General features: G+C 32.3%; 1 protein-coding gene across 2 annotated transcripts in view; it reads left to right on the top strand.

Annotated features, from left to right (window-relative positions):
• Positions 1-18,370, top strand: part of LOC145276971 (ATP-dependent chromatin remodeler CHD1L-like) — a 144,901-nt gene extending 126,531 nt beyond the window's left edge. For both annotated transcript variants that reach the window (XM_080128519.1, XM_080128521.1), the window contains exons 21-25: positions 1,763-1,871; positions 4,988-5,070; positions 8,182-8,521; positions 15,216-15,291; positions 18,187-18,370. In XM_080128519.1, coding sequence (XP_079984645.1) covers positions 1,763-1,871; positions 4,988-5,070; positions 8,182-8,521; positions 15,216-15,291; positions 18,187-18,330 — 752 coding nt within the window. In that variant the 3' untranslated portion in view covers positions 18,331-18,370. The remainder of the gene's footprint in view (positions 1-1,762; positions 1,872-4,987; positions 5,071-8,181; positions 8,522-15,215; positions 15,292-18,186) is intronic.
• The last annotated feature ends 5,241 nt before the right edge of the window (positions 18,371-23,611 follow it).

Consider the following 23,611-nt stretch of genomic DNA (forward strand, 5'->3'; position numbering starts at 1 on the left):
GTCGATGGGACAGAGTCTGAAGCTTAGATGCCAGTTCAGGGCCTATCAGGTTTGCGACTCTCTTTTGATCCTTGTCAAGGAGCGAGAGACTAGTAGCAGATGCACCAGCCCAGATGTGGCAGCAATACTCCATACATGGGCGAATGGTGGCCTTATAGAGGTACAGGATACTTTCGGGTGTTAGTAGTTTTCTAGCACGGTAGAGAGAGCCCACCTTTCTTGCAGCGGCCCTAGCAGAGCCCACCTTTCTTGCAGCGGCCCTAGCAGAGCCCACCTTTCTTGCAGCGGCCCTGGCAGAGCCCACCTTTCTTGCAGCGGCCCTGGCAATAAATTTAGGTATAAAATGAAGGAACTTTTATTGTGTTCGTGAATTCTATGATAGTTTTTCTTTTGTTTTCATTTTCAATAAGTTCTCAGAAATCAATGGAACTTGATATAATACTTAATTTCTATATGAAATACATAGATATCTGAATGTTCAGTCAAGATTCCTTTTTACCTTTCAAAAAAGAATTTGTAAAGCAGTAAAAACAAAAAACTCTGGTTATAGTCAGCAAACATACTTCCTAACTTCCGGTGTGTCTGCTACCGGAAGTGGTGACAAGGCAACTCAGTTCCTTCACTTTTATTGTTCTTCAGTATTTCTATTGTGAAGCGATTTATTGAAATAAAATATTAGAAAAGGTCATTATTATTGAAAAATTAACAGAATTATACAGACAAAAATAAGACAATTAGTTTTTATTTGCACTTTTAATAACAAAATTTCAAATGTTTTTATTTTATTTGAAGTTTTATAAGAATTATGTTTATGAAAATATAAAAATAAAAAGCCCAAGAATATCCATCAACACATCTTTCGCATTTTCTGCATTGAATATTCATTTTCCTTTGATTATGATTTTTTTTGTTAACTATTAAGCTATCCCTTGCCAACCATCGCATTATATTAAACATTTTCGGAGTTTCATCTAATAGGTCTTTCATTACTGTTCTGTGACGCACAGTTCTATGGTTGGCATTGGTTCATAAACTAAATAGTTCATTACTTAAAATGATTTAATGTTTTCAGTAATTCTTTAAAAAGAAAGAAAAAAAAAATAGTGCAGAAATTATTTTCGATAATTCTTTAACAAAAAAACAAAAACAAATTTCATTAAAATAAGACAAAACTTTTCAATGATTATTAAATAAAAAAAAGGAGTAATTGGAAAAACTTTTTAAAAAAGAGTACCTGCACAGGGAAGATATACATGTGAGAGAAGAAAGCAAAGTAACTGATTTGCCTTGTCACTGCTTCCGGTAGCAGACATACCAGAAGCTAGGAAGTATGTTAGCTGACTATTACCAAAACTTCAATTTTCCTCTTACGCATTGGCCACTTAATCATGTTATAGATTATCCTTATTGTAATCTTTACTGAATTTTGCTGGATTCCAACACACGAATTCATCTAGTCTGGTGGAATATCCAGTTAAGTGGTGTTAGGTAAGGTAACATCACTAGGTGCACCATTCCTCATAGGAACGAGTTTATATTTCTCCCATTGACATTGATCAACAACTTTTCATAAATATGCAACACCATACATATGATGAGTCTAAATTGTTAGTGTATTTGTTATTAGTTTCGTTTTGGCGCGTTTGCGATTAGTTTAAATTTGCCGTGCCTGTGATTGGTTTCATTAGAGAAAAATATTTTTTATGACCTTGCTTTGTCTATCCATGTTAATTTGCATTTCATTTTCTCTCCATATAAACAGCCAGTGTCCATTTACCCCGGATTGGACATGACACACCAGATTTCAATTGGTACGGAACTGAGAGAATGTTACGGAAAAAACTGGCCGCAAGAGGCATTCCTACATTTGTGTATCCTTTTAAGCAGCTGTAGACTTGAATTCATGGCACAATTTTTAATCATGAATATCACACGAGAAATTTAATTTGCTCACATTTTTAATGATTAGAAAAATTCTGCCATAAACAAAAATAACTTTTTCAAAAATTACTTTAAAACTACTGTAATATGCGGATACATTATTAAACTATATTTTTTTTTAATTGGAATTGTTTGTATTGTTTTGATCGGACTATTGTTATGTTAAGTGTTATTTGTGCAACATTTCAGTCGATGTAGCCTTCGACCTTTGTCAGGCATCTTTAAAAAAAATCTTTTTTCCCAGAAAATGATGATGATGGTTGAAGGCTACATCAACGGAAACGGTGCACAAACAACACTCAAGATAAGAACAATAGTCCAATCAATACAAGTAATATAAACACTCAGTCCTCATCTAAAAAAAATTCAGAACTGAAATTGTAAGTTTAAGAAGCCAGTAGATTATTTTTTTTTTTTCAGTAAATATTTATTTAAAATCAACTTAGTTTTTGCGATATAAAGTCATCCTCAGACATAGAAACAATTTTTCATGGCAGGGTGTCACTAGAAAAGATTATAGTATTGAATGATGTTCAACAATGATTTTTTTTTTTTTATGTTCTAATCATAAGAATCTTGCTGGCTCATGTGAAATTGGAAATTTTTTTACTTCAATGTAAGCGATGTATAAATTTGAATTTTTAAATTTTAGATGTCAATATAATGCACAATTTTTTATTATGAAAATCACACACAAAGAAATATTTTATTTGTTATAAATATATACATATATATATATATATATATATATATATATATATATATATTTGTTATTGACCAGAAATCAAATTCTGGTATAAAAAAAATATTTTTACTGAAAATTACTTAAACAACTGTTATTTACTGATACGTCATTAAACAATGTTTTTAAAAAAAAAATTTTTTTTTTTTTTTTTTTTTTTTTTTTTTCTCGGTGCTTCTATAATTCTTTCAGTAACAAGTGAAAATTGCATTTCAAGTAAAAACACTTTGATGTACTTAGTTGTCATGCCAAAATAAGTATTTGCAACAAAATAAAAAAAAAGGGGTTGAGTAGACCACTTAGAACTTTTGGTGCTTCTTCATTATAGTACCTATTTACAATGCCTCCCCACGGGACAGAGTTAGACACCAGGGTCGTTTTTTAACGTGGAGAAAAGGTACAAAAATAAAAAATTGTCTCAGTCATGAAGAACTGTTCCTCCACCGAAAGAGAACAAGAAATGGAAGTGCAGCATCTGAAGAACAGATGGTATTTATTTGCTCCCCCACTGAGCAAATTAGGCACAAGGCCGTTTTTAATGTGAGGTAAAAACCAGCTCCCCTAAAAGTAGGCAAAAAGGGGGCACTCTGGTTACCAAAAATAATAATTGTCCCAGTATAGAGAGTTTCCCCTCCATTGACTGGTACAAATTATCTTAAGTGCAGCATCTGAAGAACAGATACTACACTTTGATCTTTGCTTCTTCATTATAGTAGCAAAAATTTGAAATATCAAATTTCAAATAAAACCAATTGTCATGTCACAGTAATGGGCATATTAAAAAAAAATTACAATAAACCAGGTAGAAAAGTAATTATTCAAGAAAATAGTTTTCGAAGACAATTAGTGAAAAAGAAAACAAAAACAAACGGAAAGTTTGGATCGTAATAAGGGAGGTAATTATTTTCTGAAAACTGAAAATCTAAGACCAATTTAGCAAAGTCAGTTTTTGCTAATTGTCTTTGAAAATTATTTTCATGAATAATTTTCTTGTCGTTCGTTTGCAATTTTTGGATATGTTCATTACTGTGACATGACATTGGTTTTACTTGAAATTCAATATTTTGATTTTTGCATTTCGCTGTTGCAAAAAGGCGCCAAACTTTTTATTAAAAATCAGCATCGGTCTTATATTTGTTGTATCTGTCAACAGCAGAATTGATAAAAGCAAAATTACTAAAAATTACTGTAATGCAGGGAAGTCATTCTTTCATTTAAGCAAGTAAAAATGAACAATGTAATGCAATAAAACTGCAATTTACAATAAAATTGACTTGAATATTTTTTTTTCTTATTTTCTGATATTTATTTCAGCGTGATACATAAGGAAAGTTTAGATTTGAAATGCAATTTTGAATTGTTACTAATATTATAGAAGCCCTGTTTATTTATTTTATTTTATTTTATTTTATTTTTTTTTTTTTTTTTTCATAAAAAACACATTTTGAAAAATTAAGAGGGTGAAGTATTGTGCATAGTGTATAAAAAGTTTGGATCCCAAAAACAGTGGGAATGTAATATCAGGTTTAAGACACCATTTGATCAGAAACATATAAAGTAAAGTTCCATAAAAGGACAAGATTAATGAATTCATTAATTTTCAATTTAACATTTACCTAATATGTTACATTAAATCAACGACATTACAGTGTTCAATGTTTATATTATATTTCAAGGTTAAACTTCCTTCTCAAAAAAAAATAATTTTTCATAGCTATTTTCACCAGACAACTTTTTAAAGGAATGATGTCAGAATTATTTGGAAAAAAAAAAAAATTCATATAAGTGACATGATGTTCTGCTCAAAAAGATGTTGACTAATGATTTAAACGCATAAAAAAAATTAATATTTCACGAGGCTTTTTTTGAAAAAATTTTTATTGTAAATAACAAAGCTTTTGGATGCAAATAAATGTCCTCTGAAACATGAAACGGTGAAAATGAAATCAAACATGTTGGTACAATGTTCAGAAGTTGATAGGTGTGCCTATATTTTTTGCAGTATAATGAGTTGGATTGAGGAGGGATCAAAGCCGTTTCTGCAGTTAACATTAATTTTGAGCAAATATCTATTTTCCACACAAAAAAAACTGAACTCCACTACAAAACCAGCAAATGTCCATTGTAAATGCTATTCCCTAAGCTAAAATTAAGAGAAATAAGTATAGTTTTAAATTACACAGATGTCACAATAATAAGAAACTAACAATCCTCATTTCTTCTGGACATTCTTATACCAACTAACATACAATCCGTGATAAATGTATTGTTTTGCTTTTTGTTTTGTCTTAACTTTAATCTCAGATATTATTACCCAAGACATCGAGCTATGAAACGAAAAATGCTCACAGATTCCAACAGTAGTCCATTACCATCAACATCCAAAGGTAAAACAATTTAGTTTTTTTGTTTTTTGTTGTACATATGTGCGACTACAGGATATCTTAGAATTTGAAATTGTGAAGACAAATATTAAGAAAACTCTCTTTGGCCAGTTTACTTTTGTAGATTTATGATTTGTGCTAGTTTTCAAATGAAAAAACATCTTTCAACAAAACGGTTTCCTACTATTTCTTTGCCGTCTAATATTTTGTAAATATGCCAAATTTCAACTTATTAGCTTCTGTTTTCCATTTGCAGTTTATTACCTTCCCCCTTCAAAAAATTACAAAACTGAAATCTTATCGTTAACCCTAAACTAATCTTAACTTTTTTTTCTTAGTTATACAAAAGCCCTTTCACCCATCAAGAACAATAAATCAGAAGGAATAAATTGTTGCTTAGTTAATATTATATAATAATTTATACTGATGATGGGATCATCCCTGGTTCCAATGTAATTCAAATTCTTTTTAAATCTTTATATATATTTAGATCGAGTTGTTTTGTTTTTTTTTACTGTAAAAACCCATGTGAGCAAATAAACCAGCATATCCCATCTAAAATTACATTTCGCAAATGTAAAAATACACGGGGGGGGGGGGGTTATAAATTTAGTTTTATTGTTAGTTTAAAATCAATATTTATCATTTTATCATTAGTACCAGCAATGGTAAATGAAGTTTTAAACGAAAAAAGATATATAATTAAGAATTGTTTTTGACATCGGAAAATAAACAGAAAATTTTCCCAATTGTGATACCCAAAATTTTCATATTAATCGTCTCAACACTAATTTATAACAAAATCATACAGTTTACAATATTTTTAAAAAACGTTTTGCTTGTTTTTAAACTTGTTTTTAGAATTTTTTTATAATTTATTTCCATTTGGAGTTATTTAGGAATGAACTTTTTTTTTTAACTGATTATTCCATCTGAACATTTTCTTTACATCTCTGCTCTTGTTTTCGTTTTCTATAAAAAATATTTTAAACGATTGTAAAACAGATGACTTGGTTTAAGTATAAGTTACAATCAAATGACGATTTTTAAAATTTATATTGTTACAATTAAAAATATTGATTTTGCTGGGAACCGCGGAAAAAACGATGACACAACAAATTGATAAAAAAGTAAATAAGCCCCAAAATTGTTAAAAGATAAATTGATTAAAAAAAAAAAAAGGATAATGCATGGCAAAAATAACACTGAAACATAGGAGATGGGGTTCCTATTCTCAAGATAGGTAAAAGAAATGTTAAACAATGAACACATGCAAAAATAAGAGACAATACTATCGAACAATATGAATTTTATTTAATTAGAACTAATTATAGATGTAACTAAAATGAAGAAAAATAAAGCAAAAGGGAAGGTAATCAAGTTGCTGGGTAGGGAACCTATTTTGAAATAAAATTCACTGAGCGAAAAATCGTCATATTAAAAAGTGCATGGAAATTTTTTCAGTGAGACAGAAGAGAAAAATAACTTACAGTTCTTTTCTTTTATATGGGAGATTTTCATTTTTTTTTTATCTGTTTATTTTCTTATTTGGGACAATGTCAGTTCATATTTGTTTGGGTTGAGAAATATCTTTCATTTATTTATTTTTTTATATCGTTATTATCCTTGGAGATATAACGGAATTTTGCCCTCAATTTTTTTTTTTTTTTTTCATTTTTGTTCATTTATCATCTGCTAAGATGTCGATATGTAACAAACATTTATTGTTCGTCTCTCAATATTATCGATGTTAGACAATAAGTAATTTCCATTTATTTATTGTTGGTCTCTCTCTTTTGTGATTTCTCCTTATTTCAGATTCTGTATTTTATGTTGTTTAAAGATGCAGCAGAATTTCGCTGTCTTTTTCAACACATCATTTATCACAGCCTGAAGAGTACAGCAGCATTTTGCTGTCCTCTCGTTTTCTCAGCCATTTTTTTCCATCCTCTACTTTCGTATTTTCTTGTTAGAGACACAATGGAAATCTCTCACTGTCTCAAGACTTTTTTTTTCTTTCTCTTCTAAACGGCTGTTCACCTTTTCTTTTGTTTTCCAGATCTTCTCTCTCTCCCTTTATTTATTTTCACACAAGTGATAAACAAATCTCTCTCTCTCTCTCTCTCTATCTATACACAAATCTTCGCTGACAACAATTACAAATACAAATCAACATAAAAATTCATTTTAAAATTAAAATATGAAATTATATATTTAATTGGAATTCATATTGAGATGAGTATTATTAATTTATTTATTGCGGACTATTATCCTCATCTTTCTTAGTTGTTGTTTCACGATGTAAATAATATATGTACCATTCTGTACGAACCTGACTATGGAAGATCAGATAATAAATAAACGTAGATTTATAAGACCAAAAAAAATCCAACCTTGATCGCCCTTTGGGACCCATGGCGCAGTTGATAGAGATGTTGAATCTCTACGGTTCCAAGTGAGAATTGTCTGAAGATAGTGGTTTCAATCCTACCCAAAGTCGGCCAGAGGCTTACTTGGCCAAAAACGTGGTGAGACAACAACTATGGATGGCAGTAATTGCTGAGAATATAGTTGGGAGATTCAGAGTTCCCATCTCATCGCGGTTACCATCTGACGAAGGCCAGAGGAATAGTTGGCCGAAACACCGTGAAACAACAACTAAGGAAGATGAGGATAATAGTCCGCAATAAATTAATGAAATAAAATATTATGTAATCCGATTACATGATATTTTATATAAGCTCTATTTAATGCTACATATTGAATTTTCTTTTTTTTCTTTTTTTTAAATTGAAACTCCATCGTTTTCGAAATCATTTTGATCTTTATAAATTTCATTTTTATTGATATATCTCACGTGTTTGTGTCTTATGTATGTGGAAACTCTAAATACTAAATGCAAAAACTCTTAAATATACTTTATGAACATCAGATACCATATTAAAAACTCCTTCATAATGTGTGCATATTTCTAGTTGTAGTGGCAGTTGTAGTTGAGCTGTTAGAATGCAATACCTCTACAACTTGAAATCGCAGCCATATTTACTAGGTGTTCTGATACAAAATGAACACCATTCACTGTTTTATCCTAATTTTTTTTTTTCTTTTCCACAGATTATCAGTATCCCTCGTGGCAATATATCGACTCGTCATCTGAGGAATTTGATTCAGAAGATATTTCTGAAAACTTTTCCGAAGAGTTATCTGAATCTGAGGACTTTTCTGAACCCATTTCTGAAGACTTTTCTGAGCATGGTTCTGAAAACTCTTCTGAGCATGAACTCGACGACTTTTCCGAAGACCTTTCTTCCCCATCCGTTCTTACCAAAGGCAGGTATCTGAATAAGAACAAGAAGAAATCAAACGCACTGCTCGACATTTTCCAAGGAACATCAATTTATTGTTGGAATTTATCTGAAGAAGAAACCAAGATGTTTAAACGTTACATCATTGCATATCCTTTTTTTTTATGTTTTCTCAGTTTTACAAGAGGTTTTTTTTTCTTTGATTCTTCTTCTCTGTGTGTGTGTGTGTGTGTGTTTTTTGTGTTTGTTTTTTTTACCTGATAAATTGTATTCAAACTTTTTCTCACCATTGGAGCACAGGGTGGGGCTGGTGCTAGTGTGATTGTAAGAATTAGGATTGGATGGAGTAAGATTAAAGAACTTCTGTTATTACTAACCAACAGAGCATTACCACAATTCATTAAGAGAAGAGTTTATCAGACATGTGATGATGTACCAAAGTGAAGCCTGGTCGATGAGAATTTAGGACATGTGTTGCATGAAGATAAATGATATGATGGATGTGTGATATGAGACAAGATTAGATCTGATAACCTCAGAGGAAGATTAACTTTGGACAGTATAGGGAGATGTTTGCAGAACAGGAGACTTCGATGGTATGGCAACTTGAAAGAATAGTTGAGTTCTTGGGTGAGAGGATGTAAATCAGTTGAAGTAACAAGGGAGGAATAATACGAATGGCCAGAGTTAGATTAGTTTAAAAATTGATTTCTAAAAACTATCCAACATATGCCATACTAACATGTAAAACAAACATTAAACTAAAACTTGATGATTACAGTGGGGTTTTACTATTTCTAAACAAATTATGGCATGAAAAATGTTTGCTGCTGATTTCTCTATTCATGTGATATTTAAGCATGTCATTCAAGCAACCTGGGATTTTTATGTCAAGAAAAACAAAAAGCAATAGATTTTAATTTAGATGGATTACTATGGTGTTCTTTTTTTTTCCTGTTATTCTTGTTAAAAAGTTTTTTTTTGTTTTTTTTTTAGACTTAGTGAGAGCATTAATTTTTCAAATATAAGTCAAGCAAAAAAAATCCTCCTTTAAGTTAAAAAAAAATAAGTTTGCTTACTTTTTTTAAAATAGTATATGTATTTTTTATTTTGTTTTTATTTTTTTAATAGTAAATGTTTACCAAACAGATATTGGGAGGGACATAGAAAATCAGCAGAAGCCATTTGTCGTAGATAAATTGTAAAACCAGATTGCAGTGAAACTTGATATCAATCATGACCGTGAATAAGATGCCTAAAATTTGTGTTGGATTGATTTCAATGTTTTGAAGTTCTTTAAAAAAAAATGCAATTGCCTTTGGTTTGTCAAAGTTAAAAATATAATTTTCTCCACTATACAAACAGATTAAATGAACATTTATTCTCTCGTTCCTCGAATGAGATGTGTGATACAATGTGCACACTTTGGCATTTTCGTACACATATACATGTTATTCCCTCAACACCAAATCTAACAAAGTATCTGCTATTGTTGAGATGGCTTTTCTCCTCTGGGCTGAGGTATTGCTTTGATCCTCTGCAGTTTTATGAAGTCTGTCTTGCAGGCTTTAGCTTCTCCTTTTGAGAAGGGGATAATTTATTGTTTCCTCTAGAGTGTTAGCTCTTCAAATCTCACTTTCCAATCCTTGTGTCACATCACCCTGCCATAGGAGGAAGATAATGGATTACATACTAATGTAATCCATTCATAATCATATTAACACATTGGATCTTGTTAGCTCACCAAAATTAAACAACATTAAACCTGGCCAGTACCAGATAGGTAATCATTTTGAGATAGCAGGCACTGTATGAGGAAGGATGGCAAAACTTTGCTGCACTATAACAAATCTACAAAAAAGAAATACGAATAAACCTAGAACCCCATCCACCAACGTAGACCCCTACTACCAGGTCTCCTTCTCCAACATCAGGGGTCTACGTTCCAACCTTCCAGAGGTTGAAACACAATTACAGGAGACGAAACCAGACATATTCTTTCCAAGTGAAACTGACATAGGGCCAACCACTTCTCTAGACGAATTCATAATTAAAGGATACTCCAACTTAACATCTAAATCTGACCCCTAAGATCGCCATGGGCATGGAATATGTGCCTACATCAAAGATGGCTTTCCATGTGGTAGGGATATCTCCAGAGAAGACCCTAATTTACCTTATATGTGCTTCCAGGTTGCACTAGCTTACACCACTGCATTTATATTTGCCCTCTATCGCCCCCACAACAGTGTGGTTACTATCTTTAAGAGCATATTTGAGAAAATTGACCACATCCTGTCTGCTCATCCTTCGGCTAACATTCACATTTGCGGTGACTTCAATGTCCATAATGTGGAATGGCTGACCCACTCAAATAAAACCGATGACGAGGGGAGGTTTTGTCATGATTTTGCCATTGCCTATGACCTCACTCAGATTGTTCACGAACCCACCCGTGTGCCCGATATACCCAGTCAATATGCAAGCCTTTTAGACCTTTTCCTCACAACTTCTCCTGAACTGTGTTCATGTTCCGTTGTCTACCCTGGGATCCTCTAACCACTCTGATGTAGCAGTTAAGATAAAAATGAAATGTAATAAGTCTTCAGACGTACCTCTCCACCATACTGTATATCGATACTCTATGGCTGACTGGGATAGCTTCCATACATTCCTATCTGACCTACCTCTGCATTCCATGTTTAAAAAGGATGTGTCCTCTATAGTATCAGACTTGACCGAATGGTTAATTGTAGGCATAGACCGATTCATACCATCCAAAAAATTCCAGCAAAAACCTAACAGCCAGCCATGGTTCTCCCCTGAATGTGCTGCTGCCATCGCGCACAGAAATCACTTTTTCCATAGCTACCAACGTAATAGATGTACTGAAACTAAAGCTGCTTTCAGGACTGCCAGCAACCACTGTAAAAGAGTAATAAAACATGCAAGAGAGCTATATGCTCAGTCTGTTAAATCCAAAGTAGCTGAGCAGCGGCTTGGTTCCCACTAGTTCTGGCAAATAGCAAACAGGATCTTGAATAGAAGCGTGCGGTCTATCCCAACTATTATCAATGGACCGGAGGTCATCTCGTCAGCATTAGACAAGGCCAGACTTTTTGCCAAGAACTTTGCAGCTAATTCTACCCTATGCAACAATGACCATCAACTCCCTGTATTTCCTCCTATAACATTCAACACGCTATGCAACATACAAATATCTGTGCGTGAGGTCGCCAAGCTAATCAAGAACCTTGATTCCAGTAAAGCAACTGGCCCTGGTGGCATTCCAGTTATAGTGCTGAAAAAGCTCCAACCAGAACTTGCCCCCATACTTACAAAACTTTTTAAGCGTTGCCTTAAGAAGTGCTTTCCAACACCCTGAAAAACCTCATCAGTATGCCTTGTATTTAAGAATTCAGGTGAAAAGTCCTCTCCCTCTCAGTACAGACCAATAAGTCTCCTGTGTGTCATGAGTAAGTTGTTGGAATCCATGGAATCCATATTAAATAACGAAGTAGTCAACCACCTCAACAGAAACAACCTTCTTAGTGACACACAATATGGTTTCCGCTCTGCAAGATCTACAGCAGATGTGCTAACAGTTATATCACATAGGATTAGTGAATCTCTTGACAAAGGTTTCTTTTCCAGGGCAATTGCTCTTGACATATCAAAGGCCTTCGATAAGGTATGGCATAAGGGCCTACTTAACAAGATTTCCAGCTACGGTATTACTGGAAATGTTTTCTCAATCATTAAATCATTTCTCTCCGATAGGTGCATAAGAGTAGTGGTTGATGGGCAGAAATCAGAGGCCCACAGTATTAATGCTGGAGTCCCCCAGGGGTCCATCCTTGGCCCAACTTTCTTCCTGATCTACATCAATGATCTCCCAAAACACATACTTAAATCATTCGTTGATATCTATGCTGATGACACGACCATCTATGGCAATACATCAAAGGCCATAAATAACAAAGTTCTCTCTAATTCTCTCTCCTCTGATCTTGAGCGCGTGGTACAATAGGGGAAGAGGTGGCTGGTCACTTTTAATGCATCCAAAACCAAGCTTCTATCTTTACATCATCAACGCTCTGATCCCCATCTGGCATCAATTGAAATGGATGGCTCTCGTCTTGAGGAGGCTCAATGTTTTAACAAGCTTCTGGGCTTGACCTTTACTCCTGATCTGAAATGGAACACGTACATCAAATCTGTTGCCAGGGACGCTGGGAAAATGGTTGGATCCTTCTACCGCTCCAGAAGATATCTCACTACTGATGCAATTCTCTATCTGTATAAAAACCAAGTACGTCCAAGGATGGAGTACTGCCACATCTGAGCAGGAGCTGCTAAAAACAGCCTATCCTGCCTTGACAGAGTACAAAATAGACTTTGTGGTTTAGTGAGGGATGCCCTTTTCTCTTCCCTGCAACCTCTCTCCCACAGAAGAGACATTGCGAGCCTGTCTTTGTTTTATCGTTATTTCGTCTGAGCTCCAATCCCTCGTCCCCCCTCGCCAATCTTTCACGAGAAGCACCCGTCTGGCTGAAACTACTGTCAATAATTTTCCCCACTCTTTATCTGTGCCTAAATCCAAACGTAGATTCCATGAGCAAAGCTTCTTTCTTAGAACTGCACGCCAGTGGAACTCTCTGCCGCTTGCCTGTCTCCCACCTGACTACAACTTGGATGTCTTCAAGTCCAACATAAACAAACTCCTGACAAACTGCCTCCTTAAGTAAGACACTCTATCAAAACCCCCAATACTAATGATTACTACAATACTATCTCATTGATTACTGTATACGCAATAACCCTTATCCCTGAGTGGCCTTCGGGCCTTGATAAGTGGTGACTCCCATGTAAAAAAAAAAAAAAAAAAAAAAAAAAAGCACTATATTAGTGGCCTGGCAAGATCACAAGGGAGACAAATAAGCAAAAAAAAACAAACCCCTAAGCAAAATTCATCCTGAAGCAGCTAAACTAAAGCTGGTCTGCCAGGACACTATACAAATATGGGAAAATTTGAGCATATTTTATTGATTTGAAAATATAGGTTCTTTTTTACCAATTGTTTTAAATTTTTAACCATAGAATAGTATTATAATCTTCAAAAAGCCTGCAAATTTTTATGTAGTTTCGTCCCATAGAACCAAAGGTATGAGCATTGCAATATTCAATTTGGCTACCAATATTGATATATAGATATACCACCTTTTTTTTTGGCAATTTTATAAGTTCCAAATCTCGGTAACTACTGATCAGAATTTTACAAATGAAGGCTCGTTGGAAAGGTAATAGCCCACTACACAATTCAGGTTATGTCACATTTGCCCTTAAGATTGCACATTAAGAGGATCATCCATCATCCAGAGCCTATTTTTGGTATTTTTTTACAGCTATAAACTGTTTCAATCATAGTCATTTGTTTTCCTAATTTTGCATATGAATTACAAAATATCTGATATTTCGCCAAAATCTCTGGCCTTGATGGAGGGAGAGACTAAAACTTGGAGCTATGGTTTCAAATGATCTGAAATACCAGCAAGAGGAGATTTGATTCCAAATATTTCTCATGTGTTATGTCTCCCCTCTTTGGCTTTCATACATAAATTTCAGTGTATAAGGATTATTTGATACCGGAGATATTCATAACCCTATTCTATTTCCAAAAGAGGGGAGATATAGCATATGAGAAATATTTGGAATCATGTCTCCCTTTGCTGTTATTTCAAATTATTTGAAAGGAAAGCAGCAAGTTTTAGTGTCACCTCCATTAAGATTTTGGTGAGGAAAAAAAATAGAGAGAGAGAGAGAGCGAGCACTGAAGATACTTCAATATAACTTGCTAATCCGCCATGAAAACACAATGGAACAATACTCCTGAGCAGAATTTCTGTTTTCAATCATTTGACAAAGTCATATCAAATCATTTTAAAAAAAAAAAATGTCAAAATAAATATATAAATGTGTCCTTTGTTAATTTCTGTGATTTTTGCATGGTTTATAAACTGGAGAGGGAAGGAGTATCTCTTTTTCATATTTAATGGAATGGGTGAAAAATGGTAGTTTTCCAGGTAGTAGAAAATAAAGTGCAGAAATCTCACCAGAAATGCCCAAATATTGGATAATTGATTAAATAATTCATATTTTTAAAAAAAAAAAAAAAGAAAAAAAAAAGAGAAACTTTCATCATAAAATTATGAGACTACAATATACCTTTTTGATAATTAAAAATGAAAGTATTTTTTTATATAATTAATTAATTGGATAGTTATTGAAATCACAAATGCAATAGTGTAATTCAAAATATATATTTTTTTAATTCTATTCAAAGCAATATTCATTGTGTCTGATCTCCTGAAATTAAAAATGTGCAACTCAGATGGTTACATTACATGCCTTTATTTTCCATGGGTCATTATCAAATGTAATTTGAAATTTTGGTTATGAATTGATGTAATAAAACACTACCAAGTTAGGGTAGAAAACTTAGTTTCATTTTAAAACTGTAGAGTCTCGTGAAAAATATAAAACAGGTCAATTAATTTTCAACTAGATTTGGAACAAGGGCAGTAACTCGTCTCAAGACTTGTTTTGTTATTTTATAGAGAAACAAATATGTATCTAAGAGATTTTTCCAATTTACTAATCGATCTATTGCTCTTCATTCTGAAATAACATCTTCATCACTAAACACAAATTGAATTAACATGTTTTATTTTAGATTTATACAGACATTTATTCTTAGGGTTCTGTCAGTTTTGCTTAGGTTCGACATGGCTTCTTCATCGTTATCATTATTCTTTTGATATGTATTTCCTTAACTTTCTGCAATTATGATGCCGACTTTGATACGGAAATACACGACTCAACGACGCACATTATTGTAAAACCCGAGGCCGGTCTTCAAGTAAGTAAAGTCAGGATTTTTTTTTTTTTTAATGCAATTATTAAGTTTTACTTATGAGGCATTCTGGATATCATTGTTTATGAGGAAATACTTCCGTGATTTTTAAATTTTATGGTGATTGATATGAACCTGCGTCGGGAAGGTAAACAAAATCTGTCATTGCATAACTAAAAACAGTTTTATGCCATAAATTATATTTCTAAACTTGTTCCGGTTTATGTTTTATTAAACATATATATATATATATACATATATATACGCACAAGTAAATAATGGTATTTTATATCCTAATGATTAAGTCTCGGTATAGCCCCTTTTTTCTTACTATCTCTCAATGTAATTATATAAATAAATTTATGCCCCTTAAATAGCTACTGTAAATATGCAAGTGTAATTTACAAAGTTACTGTAATACAGGGCCATAACCAGGACAATTATAGTAATAACTATAATGGTATATCAAAGCAAAGTGTTACCTGGGGGCCCTATTCTACCCCTTTTTCTTGGAGGACAAAAAAAAATTAAAGAGTTATAATGGACTGTATTCTGATGAACTCGTTTCACTTGTACCCCCCTCAACATACATATCCCCGACAAACCCACTTAGCAATAAGATCCCACCCCTTCACTAGCAGTATCAGAATTTTTGTAGGAATTTTTGACACCCCTAACACGAAACTGCGAATACAATATAAAAATCTCGTAATTTCTCTGTTAAAAGTGGGTTATTTATTTTCTTTATGGATTATACTTCCAAAATAAACTATTACAGTTGTTTTAAAAGTAATAGAAATATTTTTTTTTTTTTTTAAAAACAGTAATGAATTTTCCGAACTCAATATTTTTCAATTTTTAAACTTTAAAAATCTATCAAAATTTTTCTATTGATTCTATTTTTACGATATTTTCAGGGTCAATGTGAAATTTTATGTTCTTTCCAATAAACCGAATATAATATTTTAGACAAACGTTTTTTTTTTTAATTCACGCCCCCCCCCCAAGTGTCACCCATTTTGAAATGTCTATTAAAAAGTAAATAATTAATTTATGTCGCACAAATTGAAGAGAAAAGGTCAATAAATAATATATTCAAATTTAAAACAAAAAAAAAATCGCTTTTTTAGAAATTTACCTGTAAAGTCCGAAGTTTAAAACCTTATTTTATAAGAACACATTTTTTTTTTTTTTTAATGAAACCTTGGTCCTTGCTCCTTTAATTGAAAAAATAATTAGGGCTTGAATTACATTTTTCGAGGCGTTATAAGCTTGAAAAGACAGGGGGTCGAATAATTCACGCCTCTCATTTTGAAATGTCTATTAAAAAGTAAATAATTAATTATGTCGGGGAGTTTTATATATCACAAATTGAAGAGAAAAGGTCAATAAATAATATATTCAAATTTTTAAAAAAAAAAAAAAATCGCTTTTTTAGAAATTTACCTGTAAGTCCGAAGTTTAAAACCTTTTTTTTAAAAAAAAACACATTGTTTTTTTTTTTTTGTTTTTGTTTTTTAATAAAACCTTGGTCCTTGCTCCTTTAATTGAAAAAAAAATTAGGGCTTGAATTACATTTTTCGAGGAGTTATAAGCTTGGAAAGATGGGGTGGAATTATTCACTATTTTCACGAAATTTCTGACACTGCTACCCCTTCACTGTTGATGTCTCTAAATGCTAGAAAGCTTTTTATCCTAATAGTTTCTTCCCTCAAACAGCTAGACTTTAGAATTTCCTTCCTGTTGCCTGCTTCCCTGGCTGTACTGATATGCAGAAGTTTAAATGTAATATAAACAAATATCTTGTTAATCTTTCCTAGATATGGCCCCAAATAGTAACCCCTTATGTCCAAGTGACAATATATTTTCTAAGGGATGAACATGAGTAAAAAAAAAAATGTTGATTGTGAAAAAAGAAAGTGAATATGAAAAACAATTTTTTTTCTTTTGTTTGTTTAATTAGCTGATAAACATATTTATTGACTCTTGTAGAAGCAAAGTCACTTATTTTGTCAAGGTCTATCAACTCTACAGTTTCATGCTCGATCTTAAATAAATTTTGTGTTATACTGTGATGGTGAGTGTTTTCTCAGCTTGTTAGCAGATGAAATATGGAGTCAAATCTTGCATCCACTTTAGTAATAATCTGATCATAACATTCATGTAGATCCCTTTTAACATGTTGTTCAAACATTCGATCAATATTATCTTTTGTTTCTCCTAATTTGTTTTTCAGCTGCAATTTTCATTTCTTCACACTTGGTTTTACTTATATTAATCAATTCAAATGCCAGAAGGCTGCTTCTGTTAAAGAAAATTTTAGCTATTTATGTATTTTCTAATATTTCTTAAATTAGGCAAAAAAAAAATAATTCAAACAACATTAACAAACAATTAATGCTTACTGCATGCTGTCAAAGATCAGAATTACCTGATTTCTGAGTTTTTTCTCTTTTTTTTGTGCCACAAGACTAATAGATCTAAATATCTTGTCAATCTTCACAGACTGACATTCAACAATGTTATTTTTAACTCTTAAAACCATAAATAGTGATAAAAGTGTCTTGGATTTTTCTGCAATTTCAAATTTTAACGAGTGGGAGATAGTCGAAAACTTTCAATTGAAAAGAGCTGAAAAAACTTAAAAATCAAGTTTGAGATTCGAATAAACCAGCATATCCCATCTAAAATTATAGAGGTTAGACCTTGTTCTTTATGCCATACCACCTCTTCAGCTTTGGAAGTTTCAACTAACAATACTTGCTGTGCCAATAATGATAGTGGTACAATGGCTTACATAGGGCAGATTTCAGTGCTATTTTTTGTAAATCATTCTGTATACATTTTATTTTTTCCATTCTTTGAAACAGAATAACAAAGAAATTTCTTTTTTTATTTTAGTTTGAGGATTTACAATTGCTGATTGAAAGTGTCTGCTGTACAGCTGTCATTGTCACAATCGATTGGTTAAAGAAATGCATCAAGACTGGTTATTGTTACCCGACAGAACCATTTGAGGTGGACTTCACAGCATTTGAAACATGATGAAAACAGACGGAATTAAATTACTCATTCCTCACCCCCACCCTAGATTTTTTGTTCATTTTTCTTTCATTTTAATTTTTGAATTATTATTGATTAAGCGCCAAATTTTCAGATTATATAAAAAAAATAAGTTTACTATAACATTTTGACCAGGAAAATGACCCTTCTCTCACATTTTGATTAATTTTTTTATAATCTCCATTTACAAATTCTGTTTCAGAATTTCAAGTCAGTGTTTATAAAAGTTAGAAATTGAAAATATCCTTAAAAAAAAAAAATGAACAAGTTTTTTTTGTGCAAATACAGAATTCAACCTGATTAAAAATAAAACCACAGAAAAATCTTTATGATGTAGTATCTGTCACAGAACAAAACTCTCATATTCCAAAAGTTGTGTAAATTAATCAAGTAGTTTTTATTTATTTTTTATTTAACTAAAAATCACATCTATGACAAAGCAAAAACCATGTATTTATCCTGCTATATTTAATAAAGGGGAACAATTCAAATTGAACTAATGAGATTTTAAAATCAATCTTGCAATACCTACAATATACTATTAATCATTAAAAATTGTAAAAGAAAAAAAAAAGAAAAATAACTAAAAAGAAAAAATTAATTTGCATGAATTTTGGAATATGACATTTTTATTCTATGATGAGTACATACACCATAAAAAATTTTATGTATTTTTTTTTATTATTAGGTTGAATTTTGAATACAAATTGTTTATCTATTTTTTTACCAAACATTTTTTTATAATCTGAGAATTAGCTCTTTAATCAATATTTTTAATAAACATCCATGATGTATCATTTCTCATTTAAACTTTCATAGCAATTTTGTTTGCAATAATGAAATAGAACAGCGATGAAACCTCGTTTTTAATTGATCATATTTAAAAGTAAAATAGAAAATTTGAAACTGGAAACTTAAAATCTGAAAAGTTTTATTCTTAATCACACTGAAATCGCAGATAGCTTGAAAGTAAATTTTCAAAACAAAACCAGCAGACTGATGGTCGATAAAATATTTCCTTCGAAAATAAAGTTATTAAAAATTAATCATTAACAATGACTTTTAGGTGATTAGACGATACAAAAGCCATTAGATGAAGGCTTTATCTAATTAGAGAACAAAAAAAAGTTGTCATTAGTGCATTATAAGTGGATATCTAAAAAATAATGCATTTGGAGTAAAAACACTGTTAAGTACTTATGTTATGGCAAAATTAATAAAATTGCAAAATATTACAAAAGCTGATCAAGTGGAAGATCTGCTTAAACTTTCTTTTTTTTTTTACAAAAAAAAGTTTGGTTTTTTTTTTTTCTTTTTTTAGAAAAAAAGTTTTTTTTTTTTGGTTTTTTTTTTTTGTTATTGTAGCAAAAATTGAAATACTGAATTTCAAGTAAAACCAAAAATTACTGAAAGCTTGAAACTAAAACATAATTTCAACAAAGGCTGATTTTAGTTTGCCGGTTTTAGAAGCTATTTCTTTCTATTACTTATCTGCATATCGCTAAGAAAGCACAAGATATGAGGATGGAGGTAACGCCTACAAGACGGATTGCACTTTTGCGCTAGTGCAGTGGAGAAAGGGATTTTCTAGAATGCTCGACCACTCGCCACTCGTTCCAATTTAAGGACAATATCATTGGTGTCAAAGATTTTTATTTTAACAATGATAACATCAAGTGTCTTAATATTAAAAGTTAAAAGTAAAATTTAGGATTTTTTTTTTTTTTTTTTTTGTAAATAGAAAAAAATTTTAGAAAATGTCTTCAAGTGTACAAATTTGTTTAGAGTTTGTAAATCAAATAAATTTTTTTTTTTTTTTTTCGTTTTCTAAAATTTAAAAAAAAAATTTAATTTATAAATGTGAACAGGATTCGTTTATTTTTATCTAACATTTTTTTCACTGCAAAAGATGCATTCTATTAGAAAAGGTTTAATTTTTGCATCCATCAATTCCAAATAAATTATTTTCAAAATTTATTATTCTTGACTCTGGGTATAATAAAGAATTTTTATTTATTATTTTTTTTTTTAATGACTTTTTCTTTTCTTAATCTACCTGAACCCATGTTGAAACAAGACTAGAAAGGAGGAATTTATTAGATAAAAAGAAGAATCATGATGCATTGTGAGTAACTGTCCTAAACTAACTCTGACTCCTAAATTTATTGACTCAAAATCAGAAATTCTATGTTCAGTATTTTATCTTAGTCACCAACACACCTGATTAATAGAAACTATTTGCCTTATCAGCCACTCTCAGTTGACGATTCAGAAACTTTGAGGCATTTTTTTTTTTTTTTTAACTATTGCCAAGAGCCTCTTAAGGATAAGGGTTAATGAGATGAATGGTTGTCAGATGAAAGATGAAGAATAGTATGGCACTACTAACATTGATCAATAGTGTGAATTGTGTTTGACAATAAATTGTTGACATTGGATATGAATATGACCCAAGCAGTGATGTTTCATTAAGTTAATGTCATTGCAGTGCAAAGGCTGGAAGTGGATGAGAATTCTATACTCATAGAACAGTGGGGAAAAAAAGGGGGGGGGCAGTGACAAGCTATTTTGGAATTTCTTTTGAGGGGACATAGTGGTATGGTTCACAAAACTAAAGATGGTCTGGTGAATATCCCAGTATGCTTGGGTGGGATGGGGGTCAATGTGAAAATTAAAAAGTTAAATCTAAGGAAGTATGAATTGATCCCTATTTCCAATATCCAAAGACCAAATGAATGGCTCTCATTCTGGTGCTTGTCAGAATTCATTGAGGAGGAGTTGGGATTGTAAAGCTGGTCTTATCTATTGATAAGATAGAAAAACTTGGAAAAATAGTGGTTGCAGTTAAAAATTTGTCTAAGAAACAAACAAAAAAAAAAAATTAAAGTGTTACATCAACGCTCTGATCCCCATCTGGCATCAATTGAAATGGATGGCTTTCCTCTGGGAGAAGCCCCGTGTTTTGACAAGCTTCTGGGTTTGTCCTTTACTCCTGATCTGAAATGGAACACGTACATCAAGTCTGTTGCCAAGGTCGCTGGAAAGATGGTGGGATCCTTCTACTGCTCCAGAAGATATCTCACTACTGATGCAATTCTCTATCTATATAAAAGCCAAGTACGTCCAAGGATGGAATACTGCTGCCATATCTGGGCAGGAGCTGCTAAAAACAGCCTATCCTGCCTTGACAGAGTACAAAATAGACTTTGTGGTTTAGTGAGGGATGCCCTTTTCTGTACCCTGTAACCTCTCTCCCACAGAAGATACGTTGCAAGCCTATCTTTGTTTTATCGTTATTTCCGTGGCAGGTGCTCGTCTTAACTCCAATCTCTGGTCCCCCCTCGCCAATCTTTCACGAAAAACACCCGTCTAGCTGAATCCACTGTGAAAAATTTCCCCCACTCTTTATCTGTGCCTAAATCAAAAATGTAGATTCCATGAACAAAGCTTCTTTCTTAGAACTGCACGCCTGTGGAACTGTTCCGTCTGCCTGCTTCCCACCTGGCTACAACTTGGATGTGTTCAAGTCCAACGTTAACAAATTCCTAATGAACCACCCCCTTGAGTAAACACTTCATCAAATCTCCACACTAACGTACTGTACTTACAATAACCCTTATCCCTGAGTGGCTTCCGGGCCTTGATAAGTGGTGACCACCGTGTAAAAAAAAAAAAAAAATCATATCTTCTATGATATAAATCTCACCTGTCTGTTTAAATGTATATTTGTATGTCTGCCTTAAACTTTCAACGGATTTTCACGAGACTGGTATCGTTTGGAAGCTCGAGGCTTCGAACAACAAATATCGAAAAGTTGACTGAAAACGTTAATTCCTTCGCCCTCAACTGAGCACTTTCCTACAAGGAGGGGGTCGCTTTTTTTGCGGATATTTTCGAAAGTCGTCTCCTCTTTTTGATTGACTAGCCTTAATTTAAACCCTCGCCATTTTTGGTTTGGCGATAGATGCAACAGCAAAGACACCACTTTTTTTTTTTTTTTTTTTTGCTCAACACACATCTCCAAACACCCAGGCAAGGCCGGGCATCCAGGCTTGTTTATAATAAAGACTGCAAGGCGTGATTGAAGTATACTATGATTTGTTATAGATGTGGTGAGAAAAAACGCATTGTCTGTAGAAAAAGATCTTGCCAAAGGAGTTACTGCATGCCAGGCCACCCTGGTGGAGCAATGACGTCAGAACATCAAACCTTACTGCTTAGTGAAATTATGTTAAAAGGAAAGAATGTAAAAACTGTCATGGACACAACATGCAGCATCACAACCGTGGTTAACTCTATTTTGGGGAACGATCATAAAAGCAGTTGAGAGATTGGATGTAAAAACTTGAGTATGATGAGGCGTAATTTACACGTAGTAATAGGGAAGAAAAAGATGTTTTATTACTTTTTTTCAAAAAAACAAAAACAAAATGACAGCGTAAGGCATGCGAAAAGCTGGATCAGAAACTGAATACTGAATTATAAAGATAATTTATTTAGAAAATTTTTTGTTTCCGTTAAATTTCACTCTTTCTTTACATAAAGCAGTTTGTTAGACTTCATTTTGTATATTTAACCTGGTGAGGAGTCAGTTGTGTACACAGAGGTAAGATGCAAACTCAATAATCGAAAACAATGAACTTACTCTATGGGAAAGTTGGAAAGGGTGCTGGACAAGCAGACCAACCATTAGTGATGGAACGATTCCAATACAATTCCCAATTCTTTTTAAATCTCTTAATATTTAACTATAAAATTATTATTTTGCCTTGATTGTTGTAAAAACACATCTTAAATTCGTATTTTCTGACAAGTAAAAGCACACTTGTTAGAGGGCTGATCTATAGATTTTAGTTTTATTGGAAATTTAGTAAAATATTTATTTTATTATTACTGCCAGCAGTGGGAGATTTTTATTTATTTTTTTTAACACAATCAAATAAAAAAAAAAAAAAGATAATTAAAGGAATCGTTTTTGGCATCGGAAAAAGGGTACAAATTTTTCCGATACCTCCAAAAATTCTGATTTTTCCGATTCTTGATTCCAATTAATCATCCCAACACCACCAACTATGTTAAAAAAATATAGTGTGTGTTCCCCTTCGCTCGACAAGTTGCCTACCCAACTCTGTTTCCATGGTGTTCTTTTCTTATTTTGACTGTTGTCAATTCTCACACATTGATATTGATGACTGCCGAGAAGGTGAGCACAGCTTCCTAAGTATTAAAAAAAAAAAAAAGGAATATACTCAAAACACAGAAG

The sequence above is a fragment of the Euprymna scolopes genome, chromosome 5 (assembly GCF_053919585.1).
Source record: "Euprymna scolopes isolate OS-2025 chromosome 5, ASM5391958v1, whole genome shotgun sequence".
Classification (NCBI taxonomy): Eukaryota; Metazoa; Mollusca; class Cephalopoda; order Sepiida; family Sepiolidae; genus Euprymna; species Euprymna scolopes.